At 35.7% G+C, this 25,204-nt stretch overlaps 1 protein-coding gene across 2 annotated transcripts; it reads left to right on the top strand.

The window, feature by feature from the left end:
- The first annotated feature begins 120 nt into the window (after positions 1 to 120).
- Positions 121 to 25,106, top strand: LOC119507949 (tetratricopeptide repeat protein 37-like). Of its 2 annotated transcripts, none has more exons than XM_037801291.1 (7): positions 121 to 151; positions 15,591 to 15,681; positions 20,073 to 20,216; positions 21,291 to 21,382; positions 21,802 to 21,877; positions 23,381 to 23,521; positions 25,008 to 25,106. In XM_037801291.1, the coding sequence occupies exons 2-6, from the start codon at positions 15,592 to 15,594 to the stop codon at positions 23,402 to 23,404; spliced, it is 426 nt and encodes a 141-aa protein (XP_037657219.1). In that variant the 5' UTR covers positions 121 to 151; position 15,591; the 3' UTR covers positions 23,405 to 23,521; positions 25,008 to 25,106. The 2 variants fall into 2 exon arrangements, with proteins under 2 accessions (XP_037657219.1, XP_037657220.1); XM_037801292.1 differs by lacking the exon at positions 121 to 151 and adding an exon at positions 2,733 to 2,750.
- Positions 25,107 to 25,204: the final 98 nt, after the last annotated feature.

Below are 25,204 nucleotides of genomic sequence, written 5' to 3'. Positions count from 1 at the left end.
ATACCTTCCTCTTTACCTCGTTAAGCCCTTTTAATCAAATACCGAGCGAACTAAAGCCCAGCGACTTCCAGTCACATGAGCGATGCCTGGGGAATGCGCATGCGCTCTGATTCCGGGCTTGGCGTTGGTAGGAGAAAAGCATCTGTACCAGGTGGGTTTGGTCTCTGTCACTTTTGCAGAAGTTGGTACCGGTAAGCGGTTGAAATGGTACCTAGAGAGAGAACGGATGGGGGGGGGAGGGGGCGCGGGGCTGCTTGTGCTCCGTTGGATAAGCGTGACTAAGTGTTAAGCGTGATGATGAGGTGGCGACTCGTCTGTCACTTAAATTGGGTGGGGCGGTTCTTTGTGGGGCTTCTGGCTGGACCGCCTGAGATGCGGTATGGATATCTTGGAGGATACCTTCCTCCAAAGAAATTTCTAGCCTATCTTATTTTAATTGCTTCTTTTTTGCCTCTCGTAAGGATTTACTGTGCTCCCGAGGGATGAGGAGCGGGGCCCTAGTAAGTAAAAAGTTTCAAGTTTTAGGTGGGGAAAAGCTAAGGTACACACCTTGCCTTCAGAGTGCAAAGAAGAGAAATGGAATGGTATCTCAGAAAAAGAAATGTTGGCCTGTGACGTGTTTGACTAATTGATGTAGATTCACAATACCATTGTTTTGCTGCTGAAAAATCACTGGTCCCTTTTGATTGTTGAATTCCTTTACAGAAGTGTGGAAGAAGATTCTGTCTCAGAGCCATCTTTCTGTTTTCATTATCGTAGTTTCTAAACACTGAGGCTTAGAAAGGTTAAAAGACTTGCCCAAGGTTACACAGAGAATTAGTCAAAGCAGGACTTGTACTCTAGCAGCCTGTGCCCTCGGTACAATATTCTACCTCCAGTTAATTACAAAAATTTCAGGACAATCTGTTGAGCTTAATGCCTATTAGTGAAGTGGATTGTTAATCAAGGAGTATGCTTTATCTGTGGGAGCATACAGAAATGTAAACAATTTTATATCTACAAGGAACTTACACTTTAAAGAAGCAAAACTAATGTATTTGAAATAATAAAGCATGTTGGATAATACAAGTAGGCTCCCTCTTGAACAGGATATGTTTCAAAATTTTGTTTTGAGTTAATTTTGTATGTAGAATACATTTTAACATAGAAACAATCTTGACTGACATTTAGATTCATAAAAATGATATTTGATTTATATGGTGTCTGTGGCACAGTACTGTTTCTGTGAACTGTATTTACTCTCTGTGGCTTTGTTTCCACAGGAAATGTTCTGAGTTCCTGGTCAGGATGATAGGAATACATTTTTTTTTCCCCTCTCTCCCCCCCTTGGCAGTGTCAGGGGAGCAGGTGCTGAAGTGGTGTTTGGAGCAAGATAGATATTTTAGAGCCTCAGAAACATAGCACTGGAAGAGGTTTCTAGTCCTGCTTTCCATCTGACATTCAATTTGTCTTACAACACTCATGTTGAGTGGATTGCTCAGCCTGCATTTTTTCATTTCCAGTGATGGGACGCATGCTTCCTTTGAGCAGACCATTCCAACGAAACCCATACAGTTTAATTATTAAAAGTTCTTATATTGAGCTGACATCAGTCTCCCTGATTTCATTAGTCTGTTTCTCTTCCACTTGTACATGAAGTAAGCCCTCTCTTTCATCAACACTCCTCCCTTCCTTCCCCACCAGTTATTTTTTTTCTAGGCTATCTCCAGTTTCTGCAGCAGGTTCTTATATAATTTCAGATTTCTTCATTGTTTGATCACTCTTTTCTGAACTTGCAACATTTTTGCTAGCTAGAAAGGTACCTTTGAGCAGTATGTGTTGCTTCTCTGTGTGTGCACATGTATGTGTATGTGTATTGAAGTAGGGGTATGGGCTCCATTACATACATGTATTTTTAAGGTCATCAGCTAAAGATTTGTAAGTTAGGGGATTGCTTACTTTAGTGAAAATATTTGACTCTGCAGTTCAGAAAGATCTTTATTGAAAAGTTTTGGTCTAGATTTTGATTCTCTATGCTTCTTGAATGTCCAAAATACCAACAGCATTATATTCTGTCCTAGGAAAAGAAGTATAAGTGTGCAGTTTGTGACTATGTGGAATAAATTCAGTATTGTCTTTACCCACTGTGATTCTTTGAATATTTATTGAATATCCACAGTATTCTAGACACTGTAGGGAATAAAAGAAAGTAATAGAAATAGTGTTTGCACTCAAGGAACTTCCAGTCTAGTTTTGGATAACAGATAGACACACCTATGTACACGTCTGTACATTTAATGACATTATAAAAGGTGTGAAAACGTATAGTTAACTGACAAAGGAATAAGCAACAAAACCCTGAATATCCCAAATTGTACTTTGGAGAAGGCTACTGTGCTTCCAACTGTTAGAGGTGTTAATTGAACTAAGTTTTCCATGGTCACATAAGTTTTCAGAATTCCTGGTTTAACTATCATTGAGTCTTTACTATAGAACTTCTCAGAGCCTTTAAAATGCTAATATACATTGTGAGTTTAAAGAAATGATGCATATGTATTTATAGTATGCAGTATTCACAATTTATTAAACCATTCATGAACACCTTTAAGCATGCCAGTGTTCCTTGGAATACAATTTTGGAATCAGTGTTATAAGTACAGACTGTTGTGAGATCGGTCTGGAAGTCTTTATGTTTGACACTTGAATTTGGTCTTGAATTATAGAGAGAAACAAAAATGGACAGGCTGAATGGGAGAAGCAAAGATATAGAGGTGGGAAGCACCAAGGAATGATGAAAAAAGTAATGTGAGTTAATATTGAAAAGGAGTTTCTTCCTTTATCATGTCACCAAATTGAGAATTAGTACCTTTTGGCAGTGGGGAAATGTTTTTGAGTAGACTTTGGAAGCTTGAAGATCATCAGCCGTTTGTTGAATACGTATTGCTCAATAGGTGTTGGATATGTAAAGAGCTCCAAAAATATATAATATCTGTATTTAGGGATTTATTGAATTTGGGAGACAGGACACATTTATATAGCGCAATCAAAAACATCTACTAAGTTCCAGCTGAGTAGCTCAGCCAGTAAGTGCTTCCACTGGTTTACAGGAGGGAGTGGTCCCTATTGCAGGGTTTCCTTTCGTATTTGTGGTATGTCCTATTTGAAGAGGATACTCATGTTTGGTGAAAAACTGTCTTTTGAGCAATATGGGTGGAAAGTTCCTTCTTGAGAGAGCAGGGATGAAGCAAGTGAGGATTTTAATATACAGAGAAAATTTAAAATAGGAGTGGAGTAGGAGGCGCAAAAAAGGAAGTGTAGTTGATTGAGAGTTGGCACTAAATGAGAACAGAACTAATGTATAGTGTTCAGGCACTCTGGATATATACAACATCATATAATTGATGTATTTCTCACTTTACCAATGAGGAAATAGGCACGGAAAAGGTAAGTAGTAAGTAAGGTGCTCAGGGTCTGATAGGTTTTGACCCAAGATCCGTCTGATTCCTAAAGTCCATTCTCAACCAGAGTAGGTCTGGGTGGTGAGTGGATGTGGCAGAATGAAGGAGCTGACAGAATTTGGGGTATAAGAATGAGTTGAAGTGGCTGAACAATAAATTAAAATCAGGTTGGGGTGGGGAGAGCAATCATGTGTAACTGGATGGAGACTAGTAATAGAAATGGTATAGGCTTTACTTTTATTTTATTTATTTATTTTTAACTTTTATTTTGCTTTCCTAAACATTGCTTGCATTACTATACCTTTTTTGTTTTTCTTACCAGTAAGCCCTTTTTCTGTTGAACTGATCATTCTATTTTATTTTAATACATGTTTTGCTCTAGTAAACTCAGTTTGCATTGTTGTTCATCCGTATCTGCTCACCTAAACTTTGTTTCCAAGTTCTAGATGTTTTGTTTTTTTTTTTTCCACTTAGTTCATCTTATCAAAACCACCTTCATTCTCTCAATGAAGCATTCTAGATTAATTTTGTTTGCTAGAAGCCAAGTCTGGGATGCCATCAAATAATCCTCAGAATTGTAGTTGTATAGAGTTTGTGTTAATATTTCAGAGAGTTATTTAAATGATTTTTTAACATTAAAAAAAGTTCATTCGACTAAAAATTAGTTGCATGATGTGGGCAACGTTTCACATATTTATAACCCTTTATATGGCTTAGAACAAGGTTCAATTTAGTGCAGACTTAGAGCAAATTGGGAGTAAATAAGTGCCTATAAATGTCCTAGATTCAAAACAAAGTAGCATAGAAGTGTTAATTGATTTGGGGGGGAGGAAGGGGCAGCTCAGTTTTTTTTATATTGAAGTTACTGTATTTTGAGTTTCTGGAATGTCCCCCCCCTCCCCCCAATCTTCCTGATCTCTTAAGGAACTTTCCTTTTATATCTTGAGGCTATGGGAACACAGTTTAGACTAATGCAGAATTTTGGAGATTAAGATTAGTGTCTCTCTGGGAAAGAAAAAAGATTAAACATTGTACATAATTATTTCTCATGTTTTAAATTATGAATTAGAAAAATTCAACATGAATGTGATGGGTTGTGGATGTTGTCCTTTTTTTGTGACTAGCTGTCTCATATTTGTTGTTATTTAGATGGATAAAGAGTAAGGAACAATCTGATATTCAATTCGGAAAGAAGATAGAGGTGGTGATAATAGTAAAAGGTCAGAGAATGCTAAATAATAAGTAATGGAGTTTATTTTTACTTAATGATTCAACAGTTCCTTTCAGAAGAAAGGTTTAATGGCATAGGTTGATTATGTTAGACTCTAGGTCATCACTAAACACTTTAAGACTTTTGTTCTTAGATTTATAGGTATTTTTTTCTTTTCTGTAATTAACGCCTATTGCCATTGTTAATGTTACTATTCTCCCCTCCCCATCCCCCTCCCTTCCTCTCCCCTCCTCTTCTGGCTGCTGCTCCTCCTCCTCCTTCTCCTCTCCTCCTCCTTGTGGTTACCCCTGTATGCATACAACTGAATGTAGCTTAGGATTCCATAGTTTAAGCTGAGGGTATAGGGCATATCAATTCCTTTACTTGTATTTTTAGCTTTAAGGTATATTATTGTCTCTTTGACATGACTGTCACTTTCTTTTTTAAAGAGTGATTGCTACTTTTCAAGCTTGATTTATGTTGGATAAAAACTTTTTTAGGTTGGTAGTAGAAAACTTTCATGGAATGAAAATGTAGCAAAATGAATGCTCATATTTTAAAAATTCAGTTGAGATTGAGGAGGAATAATGGGAGGAGAAGTATAAGGGGAAAGTTTTAGTAGGTGGGGCCTTGAAAGAACGATAACTTTAATAAAACGTGCAAGACAGCTAGATCTTTCTTGGAAATATTGGAAATGTTTAGAATGGAGGGAAGTATCCCAAATAGAGTATAGGATCACATGGAATCATTTTGGGTAGTAGGTATTTACTCTGTTAGAGGAAATGGGTTTGGATGGTCCCTAGATTAATGCTCAGTATAGGTTTGTTTAAAAAATGAGTGAATGAGCCTCTCCTTCCCTCCGTCCCCCTCCGAAAAAGGGAGAAGCTGTTTTCAGGGCTAGAAAGAGATTATTTTTTTTTTTTTTTTTTTTTAGTTAATAAGTCTCCTGAAACTGATATACGTATAGATACAGAAGTAAAGCTATAGAGAAAAAATGTTAAGTGAAGAGAGAGGGCCTCAGTGCTAGTGTATTATGCTAAATGCCAAATCAAATAAAGAAGGAATAGGAAAAGTAGAATAGAAGGTTCTACTGCAGCAAGAGGAATTGTAACTACACATGGAGACATGCATGGATAGGGAAGGGTATTGAACATTAGAATAAGTTACCACGAGAAAAAAGGTTGTTTTAAAACACCTTTTGTATAGAGATATGCAATTTAGATGTATTCAATGGCTCCTTATTTACTGCTATATTTAACGCCAAACTTGTCTGTCTGACTTTCAAAGCCTTCTGTAATCTGGAGCTCTACTTTCTCTGTCCAACCTAATTTCCTTATGTTCTTTAGTAAGTCCATTCAACCTGGTTTTCTCTTTGTTCCCATGTATCATGCTAATTCTTGGTCTCTCAGAAATGCTAATAAAATTGCCTCTGATTAATGTTCCTTCTCTCCATTCTCAAATACTGACTTCTCCATCTAGTAGCCATTAATTACTTCACACCACATTCTTTTCTTCTCTGAACCTCTGTTGCACTTTCACTCAGTATCCTTAGTTTAGCATTTGGTTTTCTGATTCATGTCTTAGGTTTTTGTCTTGATTTAGATTATATTGTTTAAAGTTCTATTTCTCTTATGTCATATGTGATGTATAACTTGGGAGCTACATGTAGCAGGGCTGGTTGGTTGTACTTTGTTTGGATGTGGTAGCACTTAAATGTTGGGAGTTGGAAGAGATGGTAATTTTAGTCCTAGAAAGTTGGCAGTTCCTTTGTTGTTGTTTTAAATAGCTTTATTAAGATGTAATTCACATACCATACTCTTCACCCATTTAAAGTGTACCATACAGTGGTTTTTAGTGTGTTCATAGATACGTGTAGCCGTCACCACAGTTAATTTTAAAACATTTTCTTCACCTCAAAAAGAAACCCTGTGCCCATTAGCTACCCCCCATAGCCTCCTCTCCCACCACCTCCAACACACCAGTCATAAGAAACCACTAATCTATTTCTGTCTCTATAGATTTCCCTATTCTGGATTCCATATGAATGGAATCAAATGTTATGTGGTCTTTTGTGAATGGCTTCTTTCACTTAACATAGTGTTTGCAAGGTTCATCCATGTATCCACATTATGGTATATATCAGTACTTCATTATTTTTTATGCTTGAATAATCCATTTTGTAGACATACCACATTTGTTTATCCATTTGTCTGTTCGTGGGCATTTGGTTGTTCCACCTTTGGGTTTTTTCCACCTTTTGGTTATTATGAATAAATGCTGCTACGGACATTTTTGTGTGGACATATGTTTTTCATTTCTCTTGAATGTGTATATCTCTGGGAGTGGAATTGCTGGGACATATGGTAACTCTCTTTAATCATTTGAGAAACTGCCAAACTGTTCTCCAAAGCAGCTTCTTTATTTTACATTCCCACCAGCAGCGTATGAGGGTTCTGATTTCTCCGCATCATTGCCAATACTTGTTATCTTATTTTTAAAATTCTTGCCATCCTAGTTGGTGTGAAGTTGCAGCCCATTGTGGTTTTGATTTGCATCTCCCTGATGACTAATGATATAGGACATTTTTTAATGTGCTTATTGGCCATTTGCATATCTTCCATGGAGAAATGTCCGAGTCCTTTGTCCATTTTCATTGGGTGATTTGTCATTTTATTATTGAGTTGTAATAGTTCTTTGTATATTCTGGATACAAGTTCCTTATCAGAAACATGATTTGCGAAAAATTTCTCCCATTCTGTAGATTGTCTTTTCATTTTCTTGATAATGTCCTTTGAAATGCAAAGTTTTAAAATTTGATGAAGCTTGTTTATTTATTTTTTCTTTTGTTGCTTGTGCTTTTGGTGTCATATCTAAGAATCCATCGCCAAATTCAAGGTCATGAAGATGTACATGTATGGTTTCTTCTAGGAGTTTTAGGGTTTTAGTTCTGACATTTAGGTCGCTGATCAACGTGGAGTTAATTTTGTATATTGTGTTAAGTAGGGGTCCAACATCATTCTTTTGTACATAGGTGTACGGTTGTCTAGCACCATTTGTTGAAAAGGTATTCTTTCCCCATTGAATGGTCTTGACAACCTTATTGAAAGTCAGTTGACGAAAGACATGGGTTTATTTCTACATGGCTATCCTTGTGTTAGAACAGCACTGTCTTAATTACCATTGCTTTGTTTTGAAATCCAGAAGTATAAATTCTCCTACTTTGTTCTTCTTCTTTTAGGATTGTTTTGGCTATTTGGAGTCATTTGCAATTCCATGTGAATTTTAGAATCAGTTTGTCAATTTCTACAAAGAAGTCAACTCCAATTCTGATAAGGATTGTGAATCTGTAGATCAGTTTGGGAGGTATTGTCATCTTAAAAGTGTTAAGCCTTCCAATTCATGAACATGAGATGCTTTCCTACCTGTTTAGAATTTCCTTAAGTCTTCAACAATGTTTTATAGTTTTTACCTCTTTTGTTAAATTTATTCCTAAGTATTCTTTCTTTTTGATGCTATTGTGGATGGAATTGTTTTTTTTTTTTAAATGCAATTTTATTGCTATATATTCACATACCAGATAATCATCCAAAGTGAACAATTATTGATTCACAGTATCATCATATAGTTGTGCATTCATCACCACAATCAATTTTTGAACATTTTCATTACTCCAAAAAAATAAAACAAAATAAAAAAAAAACACCCAAAACATCCCATATCTCTTATCCCCCCCCCATTATTTATTTATTTTTTGTATTTGTTTTCTTACTCATCTGTCCATATTCTGGATAAAGGTCAATTGCAAGTTTTTTGCAATTATACAGTCACACCTTAAACCCTGTATAGATACACAATCATCTTCAAGAATCAAGGCTACTGGATTACAGTTTAACCATTTCAGGTATTTCCTTCTAGCTATTCTAATACATTAAAAATTACAAAGGGATATCTATATAATGCGTAAGAATAATCTCCAGAATGACCTCTCGACTCTGTTTGAATCTCTCAGCCACTGAAACTATTTTGTTTCACTTCTCTTCCCCATTTTGAGCCTTTTTGGACCCACATTGCCAGGGAGACTTACACCCCTGGGAGTCATGTCCCTTGTAGTGAGGAGGGCAGTGAGTTTACCTACTGAGTTGGCTTAGAGAGAGAGGACACAATTGAGCAACAAAAGAGGTTCTCTAGGGGTGACCAGGCATAATTATAAGTGCTTAGCTTCTCCTTTGCAGGAATGTGGTTCATAAGGGCAAGCCCCATGAATGACGGCTTGGCCTATTAAATTGGTAGTCCCCAATGCTTGTGGGAATATGAGGAATTCCCCATGTTGGAAAGTTTAATATTTCCACATTTTCCCCCAGTCCTTCAAGGGGGCTTTGCAAATACTTTTTTATTCTGTGCCCAAATTACTCTGGGATGAATCAGGGTATTACACTAACCTGTACAATCCAATAAGATCTCACTCCCTGTTCAGTATTCCATGTAATTATGGTGTTCAAATAAACACTGTCAATATTGTCTTTTACCCTTTAGTCTTATTTGTGTTAGTCCTAACCAGATCATCCTCATTCAGGTCTTTAATTGAAGTCTGATCTCTTGCTCAGCTTTTTTTAAAAGTTGCTGTATGGGTTAATACTGACTTTCATAGCTGCAGAACTCTAGCTCTGAGTCTTAGGTGTCACACAGATATCTGAAGTTCCAGGGAACAACCAGGTTGAACAAAAGAGGCCAGAATCTCAGAATTTAGAAATAACCATAACAACTCTGGAGAAGATGTGAGTGCTGTTATGAGCTTATGATCTAGGAACCTTTACAATAAGCCTTCCCTTTATAACTTATGGTCTCTAATTCAGTTTTCAAAGTTTGCACATTATATTTAGTCCATATTAGTGAGGTGTTATATTAATCTTTTCATTTCTGGCTAATTTCACTCTAATATACTGTCCTCAAGTTTCATTCCTCTAGTTGCATGCCTCACAACTCCATTCCTTCCTGCATCCACTCAATATTCCATTGTATGCACACACCACAGTTCGCCTTTCCATTTATCAGTCGACATACCCTTAGGCCACCACCATCCATTGCAAATCATGAATGCTGCTGCCATCAGTACCAGTTTGCAAGTGTCTGTTCATGTTCCTGTTGTTAGTTCTTCCAGTATATTCCTAATAATGGGGTTACAGGATCATATGGCACCTTGGCATCCTGTGGAACCACCACACTGCCCTCCAGATGGGCTGCACCATTATACTTCCCTACCAACAGTGAATAGGTACATCCCTCTCTCCATATTTTCTCCAGCACTTGTATCTTTCCGTTTATTTTTTAAACAGTTTTATTTGCACACCATACAATCCATTCCATGTAAACAATCAGTGGTTCCCAGTATAATCACATGGTTATGCATTCACCACCATAATCTATATGAGGACATTTCCGTTTCTTCTGCAAAGGAAGAAGAGAAAAAAAAAAGAAGAAAATAAAAATTTAAAAAATAAAATAAAAAGAGAAATACCACCACCAAGAATCCCAAACTCCTCCTCTTATACCCCCTCTTATTGGCATTTAGCTTTTGTATATTGCCTTCTTACATTTCATAGAAGTATATTACAATGTTACTGTTAAGTATAGATTCTATTTGCATTGATTGTATTTTTCCATATACCATCCCATTTTTAAAACCTTGCAATGTTGACATTCATTTGTTCTCCTTCAAGTAAAAACATTCTTACATTTGTACAGTTAATTACCATCATTGTACATTCTAGGTTTTGCTAAGTTATACAGTCCCAGGCCTTATTTTCTATCTTTCCTTCTGGTGTTATACATGCCCTGTCTTCCTCTTTCAACCCTACTCACACTCAGCTGTGTTCAGTGTACTTAAAATATTGTGCTACCATCTATCATGTTGTCTTTTGGATTTATATGTCCTATCTTATTTTATTTTTATTTATTTTCTTCTCTCTCGCTTTTTATCCTTACTGATAGCCTTCATTTCTATACTCTTCTCCAAACCTCTCTCTCCTGTCTTTTCCTATCTGCCTGTAGTGCCCCTTTTAGTATTTCTTATAAAGCAGGTCTCTTGTTCACAAACTCTCTTAGTCTCTGTTTGTCTGAAATTATTTTATATTCTCCCTCACTCTTGAAGGACAGTTTTGCCTGATATAGAATTCTTCGTTGGTGGTTTTTTCTCTTTCAGTATCTTAAATATATCATACTGTTGCCTTGTTACCTCCATGGTTTCTGCTGAGAAGTCTATGCATAATCTTATCAAGCTTCCCTTGTATGTGATGGATCACTTTTCGCTTGCTGCTTTCAGAATTCTGTCTTCAACATTTTACAATCTGATTAGTACGTGTCTTGGAGTAGGTCTATTTGGGTCTGTATTGTTTGGGGTATGCTGTACTTCTTGGATCTGTAATTTTATGTCTTAAGAGAAGAGAAATTTTCAGTGATTATATATTCTCCATTATTCTTTCTGCCCCTTTTCCCTTCTCCTGGGACACCAATGACATATATTTAGGCACTTCATGTTTCCATTCAATTCCCTGAGACTCTGCTAATATTTTTCCATTCTTTTCCCTATTTGTTCTTTTGGGTGTAGGGTTTCAGATGTCCTGTTCTTTAGGTCACTAATCCTTCTTCTGCCTCTTCAAATCTGCCATTGTAGGTCTCCATTGTGTTTTTCATCTCTATTGTGCCTTTCAATCCCGTAAGTTCTGCCAATTGTTTTTTCAAACTTGTGAGTTTTTCCTTATGTTCACCCAGTGTCTTTTTATATCCTTCATCACTTTTGCCATCTCCTCCCTCAACTCATTGATTTGATTTTTGAATTGATTTAGCATGTTTGTTTGGACATCTTTAATTAGTTGTTTCAACTCCTGTATCTTTCTTTGAAGTGTTAGTTTGTTCCTTTGATACTGAACCATATCTTCATTTTTCTTAGCATGACTCTTAAGTTTTTTTTGGTCTATGCATCTGGTTTCCTTGATTAGTTTATTCCAGAGGTCATTTTCACTCTTTTTACCTAGGGTTTTCTTGTTGGTTGGCTTTGTTCTCTGTCTTTTTTTGGCATTCAGTTCAACTTATTCTGGACCTCTAGCATAGCTTCTGTTTAACTGATCAGATTTTTCATCTCTAGGTATTCTAGTTCTTGCTCTGCCCATATGGAACCTTTTATTTGTTTTTGTTTTTGTTTTTGTTTTGTTTTTTTGAGGAATGTCTACCCAGATATGATTGACCCCAAATAGATTTTCCCAGACCAGGCAAGCCCAGGTCTCAGGAGGAGGGAATAATCTATATCAAGTTTCTCTAGGGATGAGACCCAGCAGGTTGTCAGACTTCCCTGTGAGGCATCTAGACTGTTCTTTTCCTATCCTGCCCAGCAGGTGATGCTTGTCAGCCCATAGTTCCCTGCCAGCATAAAGATGTATGGAACCTTTAATTATCAGCAGACACTGTCCCTGCCAGGGGTGTGGCTAAGGCAAGCTTAAGCTGTTTCTGTTTTGTTTTCCTTTTTCTTTTGGTCCTGGGGGTCTGAATTCTCAGAAGGAGGGCCACCACTTGAGCTGGGCCCTGCCCCCCTTAAAGATAAGTCCTTTAAGGAATTATCTCCTTCACTTGACTCCTTACTTTATCTCTCAGACCCAATAACTCCACCCTTGCCTGGGTCAGTGCTGACAATTGAAAATGCCCGAAGCTTTCTCTAATGAGTGATTTAGAATGGTTTAAAAAAGGGAGAAGAAAAAAAAATTTGCTTTTCATGCCAGTCCCCAGCCCCCCCCCCCCCCCAGTTTTGCCAGACAAGAGCTGGAGTTGGTCCCTTTTCTTGGGGCACAGCCCCTTTCCAGTATTTTGAGCTCAGCCAACTCCAAAAGCCTCTGTTTTCATTCATTCCTTCATTCATTTTCCATCAGCCCCTTTTCCAGTATTCTGAGCTCAGCCAACTCCAAAAGCTTCTGTTTTTATTTACTTATTATTTATTCATTTATTTTCCATCATCCCCACCTCCTTTCTGCCAAGAGAGACCTCAGGGTTCCTTTCCTGCTTGCTCTAGGTGTAGCTTGCATTCAGTAGTCCAAATTTGTTGAGTAAAACTGCTATTGGAGTCTGGTTGAGCTGTCTTTCCTTGCTCCCAGCAGAGACCATTTATTTTTCCCATGGGGAAGTTCCAACTCAGCCAGCAGTGCCAGTGAGGGAGGAGCACCAGCTCTGCAGTTTAGGGGGCTTTGCTTACAGTTCTGTGCTGTGTGCAAGGTGTGTCCAGTCACGGATGTTACCCAAACAGTTGTTCCAGACTATTTACTAGTTGTTCCTGTCTGTTTATTAGCTGCTCTAGAGGACTAAATTCCACACCCCCCTACACCACTATCTTGCCCTACCTCATAAACTTGTTTAATTTCTGTTTTGGTTTGTACATTGCAAGTGAATAGGAGCACAATTGATTTTTGTTTATTGATCTTGTATCCTGTAACCTGCTGACCTCATTTATTAGTTCTAATTTTGTTAAGTAGATTCCTTAGGTTTTTCTAAATACAAAATCGTGTTATTCATGTTGGAAGCAATGTAGTTATTTTAGATTATTTGTTTTTCTTACTCCTCTGTTTGGACATGGTTTATTAATTTTCTTGGGGTATGGTAGGAACATATTGGAAGCAAAGTAGTTATTTTAGGTTATTTGTTTTCCTTAATCCATTGCTTTGTTTGAAATGTTGTGGGGTTTTATTGGTTGTTGTTTGCCTGTTTGTTTTTAATTTTTTGATAAACAAAGTTAAAAAATTGAAAAAAATCAGTAGAAAAATGGGAGTAAAAACTAAATGACAAATAGGGTGGGATGGGGGGATGGTTTGGGTATTCTCTTTTCACTTTTATTTTTTATTCTTATTCTGATTCTTTCTGATGTAAGGAAAATGTTCAGAAATAGATTGTGGTGATGAACGCATAACTATATGATCATACTGTGAACAGTTGATTGTACACCATGGATGACTGTGGTTTGTGAATATATTTCAATAAAACTGAATTTAAAAAAAAAAAAAAAGATCATGTTATTTGCTGAGAGAGTTTTACTTCTACCTTTCCAATCTGTATGCCTTTTATTTCATTTTCTTGCCTAATTGCCCTGGCTAGAACCTCTAATACAATGTAGAATAGAAGTAATGAGAGAGGACAGCTTTTTCTTGTTCCTGATCTTAGGGATCCAGTCTCTCACTGTTACGTACAATGTTAGCTGTGAGTTTTCTGTAAATGCCCTTTATAAGTTGGTGAGGAAGTTTCCTTCTGTTTGTTTTTGTTTGGTCTTATCTTGAAAGTGTTTTAACTTGGACATCTCTTGCTTTTGGACTTAAATGTTTCTTTTTACCTCTTCCCTTATTGTCCATATTAGTGCTCATCATCGTTATTGTGTTGCTCTATTTAGTCTGCAGGTTTTTCTATCAAAGGAAACTTTGGCTTGAGAAATTTAGTGTAAAATCAGCATTGAAGTTTCTTGTCTAGTCCAATCAAGATTTGTAGAATACAAAAAAATTCTGAAGTTTGTACCTATAATTTTGCACCAAGATAATTTCAGTTAAGTCAGCAGTTTCTAAAATAAGCATATGAAATATGTTGCTTTAAATTAGATAGTTATTATAACTTGGTAAAAAATCACTTTCCTGCCTGTCTTGGGAATCAGACTCTGGTTGCAGGTAAATTGATTTTATGAAATCTTAATTTTTATATTATTTGAATGCCATCCTTTTTAAAGTCAAAGTATTATTTTTTTTAATTCCCTGACTTCTCATACTTCTTTGGCTTTGAACCTCTGCCTCAGCCTTGTTTGATATAAAGCGAGCCATCTTCTTGGTTCATTTTACTACCTTGAACATCTGGAATGTATAACTTCTTAATTTTTACCCAGCTTTGTTTTACTGTCCTGATGAGATTAAACTGAGTTGGCAAGAAATACAAATGTTTCTTTTTTTCAACATTGAGTTGTGATTTAATTTGATTTATTGAGTTTGACTTGTTTACTGGTGAAACCAGAATATGTCATGAAATCTTAAGATGTGTCAATTTACTTAAAATTAAGTTCATGTATCTTAAAATTAAATAAAGAAATGTTTTGTCTACCAATTGAAATATATTTTTATGGCTGAAATTTTGCACAGTCATCTCTTCTTTGATTGTGAACATTGTGTTTATTTCTCTTCAAAGAAAGTGATGATCCTATAGTAATTCTTTTCTGTAAAGAAACTTAATATCCTTATTTATATTTTAAAGAAACTGGCATTAAAACAGAAAGGACAAATAGCATTCTTAAACTCACATATCAGTTACTAAAATTATTGTGTCTGTGACTTGGGCTTATTCTACTGGGTCTTGCTTAGTGTGGAATTGGAATGCAAAGGTATGTGTTTTGAGTGACTCCTATTCCATAAAATAATCTGTTTTAGCCTGGTATGTGGAGACTGAGTAGAATTCAAATACAACTCAATTCAACAAATATGTATTGATCCTCTGTAATTTGTTAAATACTTTAGTAGGTGTTGGGTATTAGGCAGTGAAGTAAACAGACAAAACTCCCTGCTTACACGGAGCTTGCATTCTACTGGGGTGGGGATAGATAATAAATAAGATAAATAATGTATGTATAACTTTTAGATGGTGATAGGTGTTTTGAAGAAAATGAAGGAATGAGTCCCGTCTTTGGTGGTGGGGTAGGGTGGGCGTGGTGGGCCGGCAGGTCCCTGTTCACCTTTAACCTAGTGTGCCAGGCCGGTTTCACTGAGGAAGTGACATTTGAGTAAAAATCTAAGCATGAGGGAGTAGGCTATGTGTATATTGGAGGAAGAGTGTTCCAGTTAAAGAAGACACAGGTGCTACTTTCAGATGGTCAAGCAAGTTTGTTGTGGTGCCTTATGGCTAGGTAGGTATTGTAGTTAACTCAGCTTTTGTTTTGATAGGATGTCAAGTAAGGAAGTGAAGACTGCTCTAAAAAGTGCTAGAGATGCAATCAGAAACAAAGAATACAAAGAAGCTTTGAAACATTGTAAGGTAACCTGTTTTTCTTTTTGTTCCACAGTAAAAGTATGTTACCCATTTATAGCATTATCTGTTTGTAACAAGTGAATCATTTATTGTCCAAATGTAACAGAAGTGGAAAGGCTGTTTTATAGAACTGTTAGAGAGGTTTGGCTAGTATCTCCCAATTAACAGGAAAAGCTACTTCTGCCACACTTAATTTTGTCTTTTTTTTTTTATGTTCATAAATATTTTTTGATATGTTGTATTATGGAACACTACTGTATCTTAATGTTTTCTTTCTTTCATATTACATTGATGTTCTGGTTTGCTAATGCTGCCAGTTATGCAAATACCAGAAATGGATTGGCTTTTATAAAGGCGGTTTATTTGGTTACAAAGTTACAGTCCTAAGGCCATAAAAGTGTCCATACTAAGGCAGCAACAGTCGGGTACCTTCACTGAAGAATGGGTGATGGTGTCCAGAAAATCTCTATAAGCTGGAAAGGAACATGGCTGGTGACTGCCTGTCCCGGGTTAGGTTTCAGCTCCTGCGTTTCAAAATGGCATCCTACAACATGTCTCTGGGTTTGTCTCTCAGCTTTTCAGGAACAAACTCTGGCTAGCATCTCTAAGTATCAGTGTTAGTAAGAGTCTGGGCCTGTATGGCTCTTTGTAAAGGACTCCAATAAACTAATCAAGACCCATGCTGAATGGGCGGAGTCAAGTCTTCATGGAAACATTCAATCAAGAGGTCACACCCTAATCAGAAAGGTATGATAAATCTGCCCCCACAAGATTGCATTAAAGGATGTGGCTTTGGCAGGGGGGGGTACATAAAACCAGCACAGTTGATATTGATTCCATCAGAAAACACAATCCTAAATAGTCAGGCTTGCCTGATTCCACATCAAACAGAGAAACAAGTCTTTTGCTTTGGTGAGAAGGTGAGTTTATTGAACATGCATCAACAAGGAACTGGAGGAAATAAAACTTGCCAAGAGCAGTTCAGAGTGACAAAAGTGGTTTGGGCTTTTATAAACCCAAACCGACAAAGGAATGGTTAGGATCCAGAAGAAAGTAGATTCTGGGGGAAAAATAGAAGAGAAAAAGCTGTGTGGTTGGCATCTCTTGTTATCCTGAAGTTTTCCCCTTATTCAGGCTTGTTTTTCAAGAAGGCATTGGCTGTCATATAGTGATTCCCTTGCATTTTCCTGCAGGCAGTGCTGGAAAGTTCCTGAGAATAAAGAATAAGTTTTTTGTTGTTGGTTAGAGCAACAGCAAGTTATTTTAACAAGGGCTTTTTATGCTAAAACTCAAGGATGCTTGAGTGAAGTCATCTTAATAAACAGTTTTATTTTATTTTTTTTTTTGGCTATTGAAGACTACACTAAGCATTTTCCAGCTAAAGAATTATATTGAGTATTTTTACTTATTCAGCTATCAGTATTCCAATTCTGTTTAGTTTGTACCTTGGAAAATCAAGATTCTAAAGCTCCTTTGTATGCTGATGGGAATGTTCCAGTCCAAAGGGAGAAACTGATAATGTGGGAGAAATAAAGGGTGATAGTTGGAGTGAAGTTATTAGAAAAATGAGAGAAGATGAGATATAGAGCTTGAGTGGAGGGCCTTTGACAGTCTTTCATCTTAACAGGAGGGAAGATACTTGCAGATCCATAGCTGTCAAATAGGGTTGTAGATTTGGTATTGGAAGATAAGAGTGTTTTCCTCTGATGGCTTATATTTTCTTAGTGAAGTAGAAGCTGAGAGTGTGGTAGGAATTATATAGGAGGTTTGAGATGAAAGAAGGTATGATGAAATAGTTGTCATTCACAGTGGGAACACAAATTTATTAGTAAAACATGGAAGGATTACCAGGCCCTAGTAAGTACCCATCGGAGGTTTCATGTCACTAAAGCAAAATTAGTAAGCTCAGCTTGTGTTTTTCTCTCTCTCCACATTCAGTTTTCAGGTTTGGAGGTGGGGAATGATGGGGTTCACTTATGGATAGTGAGAAGGATGAGGGAAAGGAAAAGCACAGGAGTTGAAGATGTGAGGATGTTTGTAAGGGAGTGATGATGGTAATGTGGTATAGGCTGGGAAAGAAGGGATGGAAAATGAGAAGTGAGGTGATAGATGTTGGAAAAAGTCAGGGATTTCAGTTGGAGATAACATAGGTTAAAGAATTGTTATCATGAGGCCATTAGCATAATTGAACTGGGAGGATAGGAGGAAGGCAGAATAGCAGCATGCTGAAAATACAGAATTTCGATGGCTGATTAGTGTGGAAGTTAAGTAATTGAGAGGCCACAGTGTTCAATGGGTCATCAACATGTATGTTAGAATGATGACAGGCATTGAGGTGGAGAGGAAGGAGACAAAATCTTCACTGAAGGAAGGGGAGTTTCTGGGAGGTCCATAGATAGTAGCAACACAAAGAATATCTTTAGGTGGTATAGCTGGATAGCTTGAGCTTCAAAGATATAGGGTTTTTGAAGGAGGAAGGAATAGAAAAGGAATATAGGTGGTATGCGAGCAAGGAGAACCTCTTCCTCACATCCAGTTCCTGTGATATGTGTGTTATAGGAGAAAGAAATTGGCCACAGCATGTAATATCTACAGGGGAACAGTCGAGTTTCCATTGAGACAGAACTTGTGCAATTAAGAGAAAGGTTAAACATATAAAAGAACTTGGATGATCCAGATTGGAAGTTCTAGAGGACACAAGGAAAAATTTAGGAATGTGGGAGGGAAAGAATTGGGTAAGATAGGGGAAAATACACAGCAATATGGGAATGAGAGACTGAGGAGTAAAGGATGTCCTTATGATGTTTAGGTTTTTTTAGCAACTGAGCCCACAGGGATGTGAGGCCATGGTACAACTTGTCTTGCTAAAGAAGTTGGGCAGTCTGTTTAAGCTGGAGGCAGGGGGTGGTGTGGGAGTGTGGGGACAGGCAGCGACTGTTTCCTACAGTACTATCTCACCTAACTTATGCACATATGATCTATTTCTATTATTATGTACAGAAGTCTTCTTTCTGTACATTTTCTACAAAATTCAGATATGAATTTGAGCATGTAATTTATAATTTATCATGGAAAGACTCAACTAGAAAACACAAAAATGGGTACTTGTCTGTGTCAAATGTCTGATTACCTGTTGTAGAGCTCAAAATGTTGATTGAGACTAAATGAATTTTTTAAAAAGACGAGTTGCATTTATTGTATTTGCTGTGGTTTGTCCAATTATCACCTCGTATGCCCGTATGCCTTTATAACTCAGTATAAGCGTCCCTTTAGGGAAGCCTTTTCTGAGTTGTAAAGACAGAGTTAGGTGCTTTTTATCTATGCTCTCTGAGAACCTCATACCTGTTTTCACCACGTTGTTGTAACCATTTCCTTAAAAGTCTTTTTCAGATTCTGAAAACCTGCTCATCAGAGTAGCTATTTAATGCTTGCTGGGTGACTATGGCATTTAACATTTGTTGAACAGTTCTGTGTCAGCCATTATGCTTGGTGTTGGGAACGCAAGCACAAAATAAGGCCTAGTGACTATCTTCAGAACTTCACTTTGGTAGTTACCTCACTAACAATGAGAGCTTATGCAGAATGGGGCTTGTGCAGTATTTTGGTGACAGATTGCTAGAAATGTCCCATGGATGCACATAAGCTTAATAAGCAACTCATGGAAATACTATATTTTTTCTAGATGTATATAAATACTTAAGAGGCTGATTTCATTTTAGCTATTAGTTTTGTTTTTCTTTCCTTAGAACGTCTTTGTTTTCTGCTCCCAGCTATTTTATTTTACCTTAGCAAGGAGCTCCTATTTCTGAAAGCAATATTTCAACATGTAATTTTATTCTAGATGACAGGTACTGTTTAAACATTCATTGTCACTGTTTTTTTAGAACATGTTTGTATAGTCACATTGGGGAGAATTTACTCTCCTAGCCTATAATTTCAATGAAAAATTCACCTGTATAATATGGGGAAAGCATTATCATGGTGAAGAGAAATACGGGAATTGGGTAAAGTGAAATGATATGGAGAACAGTTTTGTGAGTGGACCCGTAGTAGTATGGGGACAAGTGGGGTGGTTGGGTGGTAAGAACAGTCTTACAGTTCTTTTTAAACTCAGCATTCTCAAGGGGCAGGAGTAGACATTTGGGGGAGACACAGGAATCATTGGGTCAGCTTTTTAAAAAATGTACCACATATTCCAGACCCCTTATGTTCACTGTTTCAGTTCAACTCCCTCTCTTCCTGTGAGGAATCCGAAGAGGAGAGGTTAAGTGACATTCTTAAGGTTGCTCAGTTAGAGGTAGTTCCAGATTTCCTGACTCTGAAGTTAATTTTTCTGTTGTTGTTTTTTCATTAGCTTTCCAAATTTATTTACCTGCTTTTTTAACTTCTTTAATCAGACGGTGTTAAAACAAGAGAAAAATAACTATAATGCCTGGGTTTTTATTGGTGTTGCTGCAGCCGAGCTAGAGCAACCTGATCAGGCCCAGGGTGCCTATAAGAAAGCTGCTGAACTAGAGCCAGACCAATTACTAGCATGGCAGGTATGTTGAAAATTTTTTTCTATATTGTAAGAAAGATTTTTTTTTTTGTATTTTTGAAAATATAAGTAACAACATTAAAATAAGCACTTAATCCCCCGTTTGTCCCACATTTGAAAATAATTTATTGGTCTTCTAATCCCAAAAGTTGTTTAAAAAAAAAAAAAAAGTGGTGCTGAGGATGCTGTTTACCATTATTTAGCATCCAACCCAATGGATTATTTCCAAATGTTAGGACTCAAATTGAAATATGATTATATAAGTGACCAACTTAAGTATATATACATATAAAATACTTAACCGGGATATTCTTTATGCTTAACTGAGAGAAAAGAAATGTATATTAATATGTTTTCTAAAAAATAAAATGATATAAAAATATATACAGTTCTATATATTTGAATACAAGTTAAATTCTTTTTTCTTACATAGTGGTCTTAATGTTTTTTAGGAGATTGTCCAGCTTTTTCATATTTAATAAGTTTGTTTCATAACTCAATGACATCTTTGAAGCTGTGATTAATAGGTAATAGGCTCTGGAGAATATGAACTTACTTGTCTCAGATTTACAAGAAGAACATGAGTGAAGGTATCTGGTAACATGTTTAGGAAGATGACTGCTTTTGTGATATACTGTTCAGTTTTTTTTTGAAACAAAAATGAGAATTTCCACAGGCAAAATGTATTTTTTTGTTTAGCCATAGCATAAAAGTAGTGTCCAAGATAATTTCTTGGGGTTTAAGATTTTATAATGATTAAAATTGTTTTTTGTGAAACACTTTAAATATATTTTCAAAAATTAGGGTGATTTAATGAACCTGTCTATGTCCATCACCCAGTTTCAACAAAAATCCACTGATGGCTGATAGTTTTTCATTTATACTTTCTCCTACTTCCTATCCTCAAGAACCTAGAGGCAAATCCCACACATATATCATCTGTAAATTACCATAATCTTTTATCAGAAAGAATCTTTGTTATTTTATTTAGCAAAAATAAATAAATAAGTAAATAAATAAATAAATGTGGGGACATGAGATGTTTTGGAAGAATAATCACTACTAATTTCTCTTTTAGGGGTTAGCAAGCTTATATGAGAAATGTAGTCACATAAATGCTAAGTATGACTTACCTAGTGTTTACCAGAAGCTCTTGGATCTCTATGAAAGGTAATGAATATATGGGGAGAGACCATTTTCTTTGAAAGCTTGAATTAGAATAAATTGCTGGTTAAAAATTATATGCAAGTACTCTTCTAAACATTTATTAGAAATTGGGAAGCATTTTTCTTTCAAACTGTTATCACAGAATCATTTGATTATGTTTGAAGTGTAATCAAACCACTTATAGTAAGAGGATTTACAAATATGAGAACTTTGATATGATTTCAGTTAATATAATATAGATAATATTTTTTAAACCTTTTCTTCTTTATGAGAGGTTCACTTGAAAACATTTTACTATAGATTGAAAGAAGATAAATTCTAATTTAAAATAGTGCCTGGCAATGTTATTGGGATATTTTACTGTTTTAAGTCTTTGGTTGTTTATATTAATGAGATTCAAACTACTTGTTTTTTCTTCTAAGTGTTGATAAACAGAAGTGGTGTGATGTGTGTAAGAAACTTGTGGATCTGTATTACCAAGAAAAGAAACATGTAGAGGTTGGTTAATGATTTTCTGGGGTTCTAGACTTTTTTTTTTTTTTTTTTTTTTTTTTTAATTTTATTTTGAAATAAATTCAGAGTTATAGGAACAGTTGTAAAAACAATACAAACCCCATACACAGAACTCCAGCATTCCCTGACCCCCCTCCCCTGATATCCCGATCCACTAACTTTAACATGTTGTCACACCACTATTTCTTTCCCTCCCTCCCTCTCTCCCTATCTCCCTATCTATCATCCATCATCTATTGCTCTGTCTTCTGAACATATGAGAGCTAGCTGCACACATCCTTGAACAAACACTGTAATTCACATATACGATTCCCATGAACAAGAACATTCTTTTATGCAATCCTGTTAAGTGCAGCTAGGAAGTACAAAGGATTCAACAATGATACAAAGCTTACATTCTGTATTTCCTTTTCCTTATGTTTCAACTGTGTCCCTTTGAGCCTCCTGTCCTCCATCCTCAGATCCCATCCAGGGTCATCCTTGGCATTCAATTGTCATCTATTTAGACTGTCTTTTTTTTTATTTTTCTCCTCAATTGTGGAAACATATATACAGCCTAAATCTTCCCATTCCACCCCCTCCCTAGCCTTCCATTAGTGGGATTAATCACATTTAGAATGTTGTAATGCTATCACCTTCCCACCATCCATTACTAGAAATTTCCCTTCACCTCAAACAGCAACCCTACACTCCTTTCTTAACTCCCCATTGCCCCTTCCCCCATTTCTCTTAACCCATACTCTACTTTTCATCTCTATGGTCATATTCTCTGATAATTTCTTTGTGTTTACTGTGGGGGTTAAAATTAAACTTCTGAATCCATAACAATCTTGTTTTTCTTTGATACCAACTTAATTTCAATAGGACACGTAAACTATGTACCTATACTCCTCCATTCCCCCACCTTTATATAGTTCTTCTCAAAAATTACGTATTTTACATTGAGTTCAAAACCACTGATTTGTCATAGACTTCTTTTAATAAAAGCATATTTAGAAGAAAGCTTTTACTTAGCTTAAGGGAAAATTTAAAAAGTCATTATGTAATATATTAAAAGGATTTAAAGAGGTATTACTAATGACAGCACTTTGAAAGTTGTAAGTTATAATTAAAATTTAATGTATCATAATTTCCAAACCTTTTTGAAACTAGGCAGTATATAAATCAAATAAGTAAAAGGCATCATCTGTGGAACTTTGTGATCCATTTGTGATGTTTCCACCGTTTATGCTCTAAATTATGGAAATTGAGGCATGTAATCATTATGCCTGTATTGCTCGTAATCTCAGCCATACTTCTGATATAAGAACTGTGGGGATTTGCCCACTCAACTTATTTTTTTCTGGAGTTCACAAAAGATAGGGTTTGAGCTTTTCCTCTTTTATTTATTTGCAGATAAGAAATTATTTTCACTAGATTTTTATATTTTTTTATTGGCATTTTTGGTATTTAAGATAAAATCACCATTTTAAATATCCTTCTTTTTAGGTGGCCGAACATGGCACAAGTTGATAAAGACACGGCAGGAAGAAGGTGCAGACAACCCAAGAGCTTCATCAGCTATGGAAGAAATTGACTCACTTGCTGGCTGATAGTACTGAGGATCAGAATAATGAAACTCAGCAATTGGTATTGGCCCATTTTTTCCTCACAACTTCTTTCATGAAAATAGATCATGTCATTGAGTTTAGAAAATGGAAACAGAATGCATTAATAAAGAAAAGTACTGTATGTCAGGCTAGGCATTTTGTATATGTTCAATTTTAAATTAATTGAAGCTCTTTATGATCAAGTCGGAATTATTGGCCAGCAGTCTCACTCTGAGTCTGAATGGAATAAGGTTCTCAGGGTATTAGAATTTTACTACTTTGTATTCATAAGAATCCACAATGAATTTAGTCAGTGTAAAAAAAAGAAACTGTGAAAAGTGGCTTCACAAAACTACAGTTTTTTAAAATTACCTTAAAAGTGTGTTTCTTCATTCTTATAAGCTAAGAGTACTAAATGACTTTGTGAGTTTAAACAATTCAGCTAAGGTGTTTTATTCAGAGTATTTATATTTAATATATAGCATTACATTTAGTATTTAGAGTATTTATATCTAGAGTATTCTTTTTTAGTATGCAGATTTTGAAAGTAATTGAAAAGAATTTTTAAAGACTAAAAAACATTGGTTTTGAGCCATAGTTGAAAAATAGTGCCATCATTTTTTTTAATTAATTTAAACTTAATTTCTTAGAAATAAATAGCTACTCAAGTAGTTACGTTTATTGAATTGAATTTTTAAACCTCAATAATTATAGACTCTGTGCAGAATGAAAGTTCATTTCTTTGTGTGTCTGTTCATTTTTTTCACTCATTAATTTGTTCCTTCATTTAGAAATTACTTACTGGGAACCTACTATATTATATGCCAGGCAGTATGCTAAGTGTAAATAAGGTTTGCATTTCTTTGTGTGAAAACAGTGGTTTATCTGTGAATAGTTGTGGAAAAAATTGAGTAGTGTGATATAAATGTTAAAATTAGGTACTTACCAACTTCTATTAAATCACATTTTGTAACATGGCTTCATTGTTTTCCTTGAAATGGTACAGGTTACCAGAATATAAAACATGACCAAAAATAAGTAAAATGTGGTTTTTTTTTTATTTCTATAGTACTCTCCTTTGTGAAAGAGAATTTATTATAATTTAAAGAATTGATTTCCAACTTAAGAATTAGGAAAAAGGATTTTCGTGGGGTTGTTTCACTTTGAATGCTAATGATTCTGCTTTGTAACACCTGCTCTGCTCATATAACACATATTTCCCTTTGGGTTAATTTCATTCTTTTTTTATTTTTTAAACTTTTATGCTATACTGTTTGTTAGGCTTCTTTTTTATAAGATCATTAACTTTATCAGAACAGTAAAATTTTACTTATTTATGCAGAATTTATACCATACTTTTAAAAGAGGATTTTGAGTTGGTGAACTAGATTAAGTATTAGTTTTGTTTATAAAGTTATGAAATTAATTAAAATACATATATTAGGGCTTAGGTTATCAAATGAAAGGTATCCGTTAACATTTTTGCCATAAATTCTAGTATTTCTCTTCTTGTTTCTTTGTTTCAGTTTTTAACTGCTTTTGAGAATGCACTAGGCTTATCAGATAAGATTCCTAGTGAAGATCACCAGGGACTTTACAGACATTTCATTCAGTGTTTATCCAAAGTAAGTTGATTTTTTAAAAGTCTCTAATATGACTTTAATTTATTTGAAGTAGAAAATTGTTCCCAAATAGATTTTAGTAATACTGGAATTTATTTTAC

Source organism: Choloepus didactylus, chromosome 13 (assembly GCF_015220235.1).
Source record: "Choloepus didactylus isolate mChoDid1 chromosome 13, mChoDid1.pri, whole genome shotgun sequence".
In the NCBI taxonomy this organism is placed as follows: Eukaryota; Metazoa; Chordata; class Mammalia; order Pilosa; family Megalonychidae; genus Choloepus; species Choloepus didactylus.
Note: the sequence above shows the minus strand (reverse complement) of the source record. Positions and strands in the feature narration are given on the sequence as shown.

Excerpts from the sequence above, each read along its gene's own strand:
- LOC119507949 (XM_037801291.1), top strand. The coding sequence starts at position 15,592 with ATGTCAAGTAAGGAAGTGAAGACTGCTCTAAAAAGTGCTAGAGATGCA. Across the intron at positions 21,383-21,801 it reads CTCTTGGATCTCTATGAAAG|TGTTGATAAACAGAAGTGGT; the intron begins GTAATGAATATA and ends TTTTCTTCTAAG. Across the intron at positions 21,878-23,380 it reads AAGAAAAGAAACATGTAGAG|GTGGCCGAACATGGCACAAG; the intron begins GTTGGTTAATGA and ends CCTTCTTTTTAG.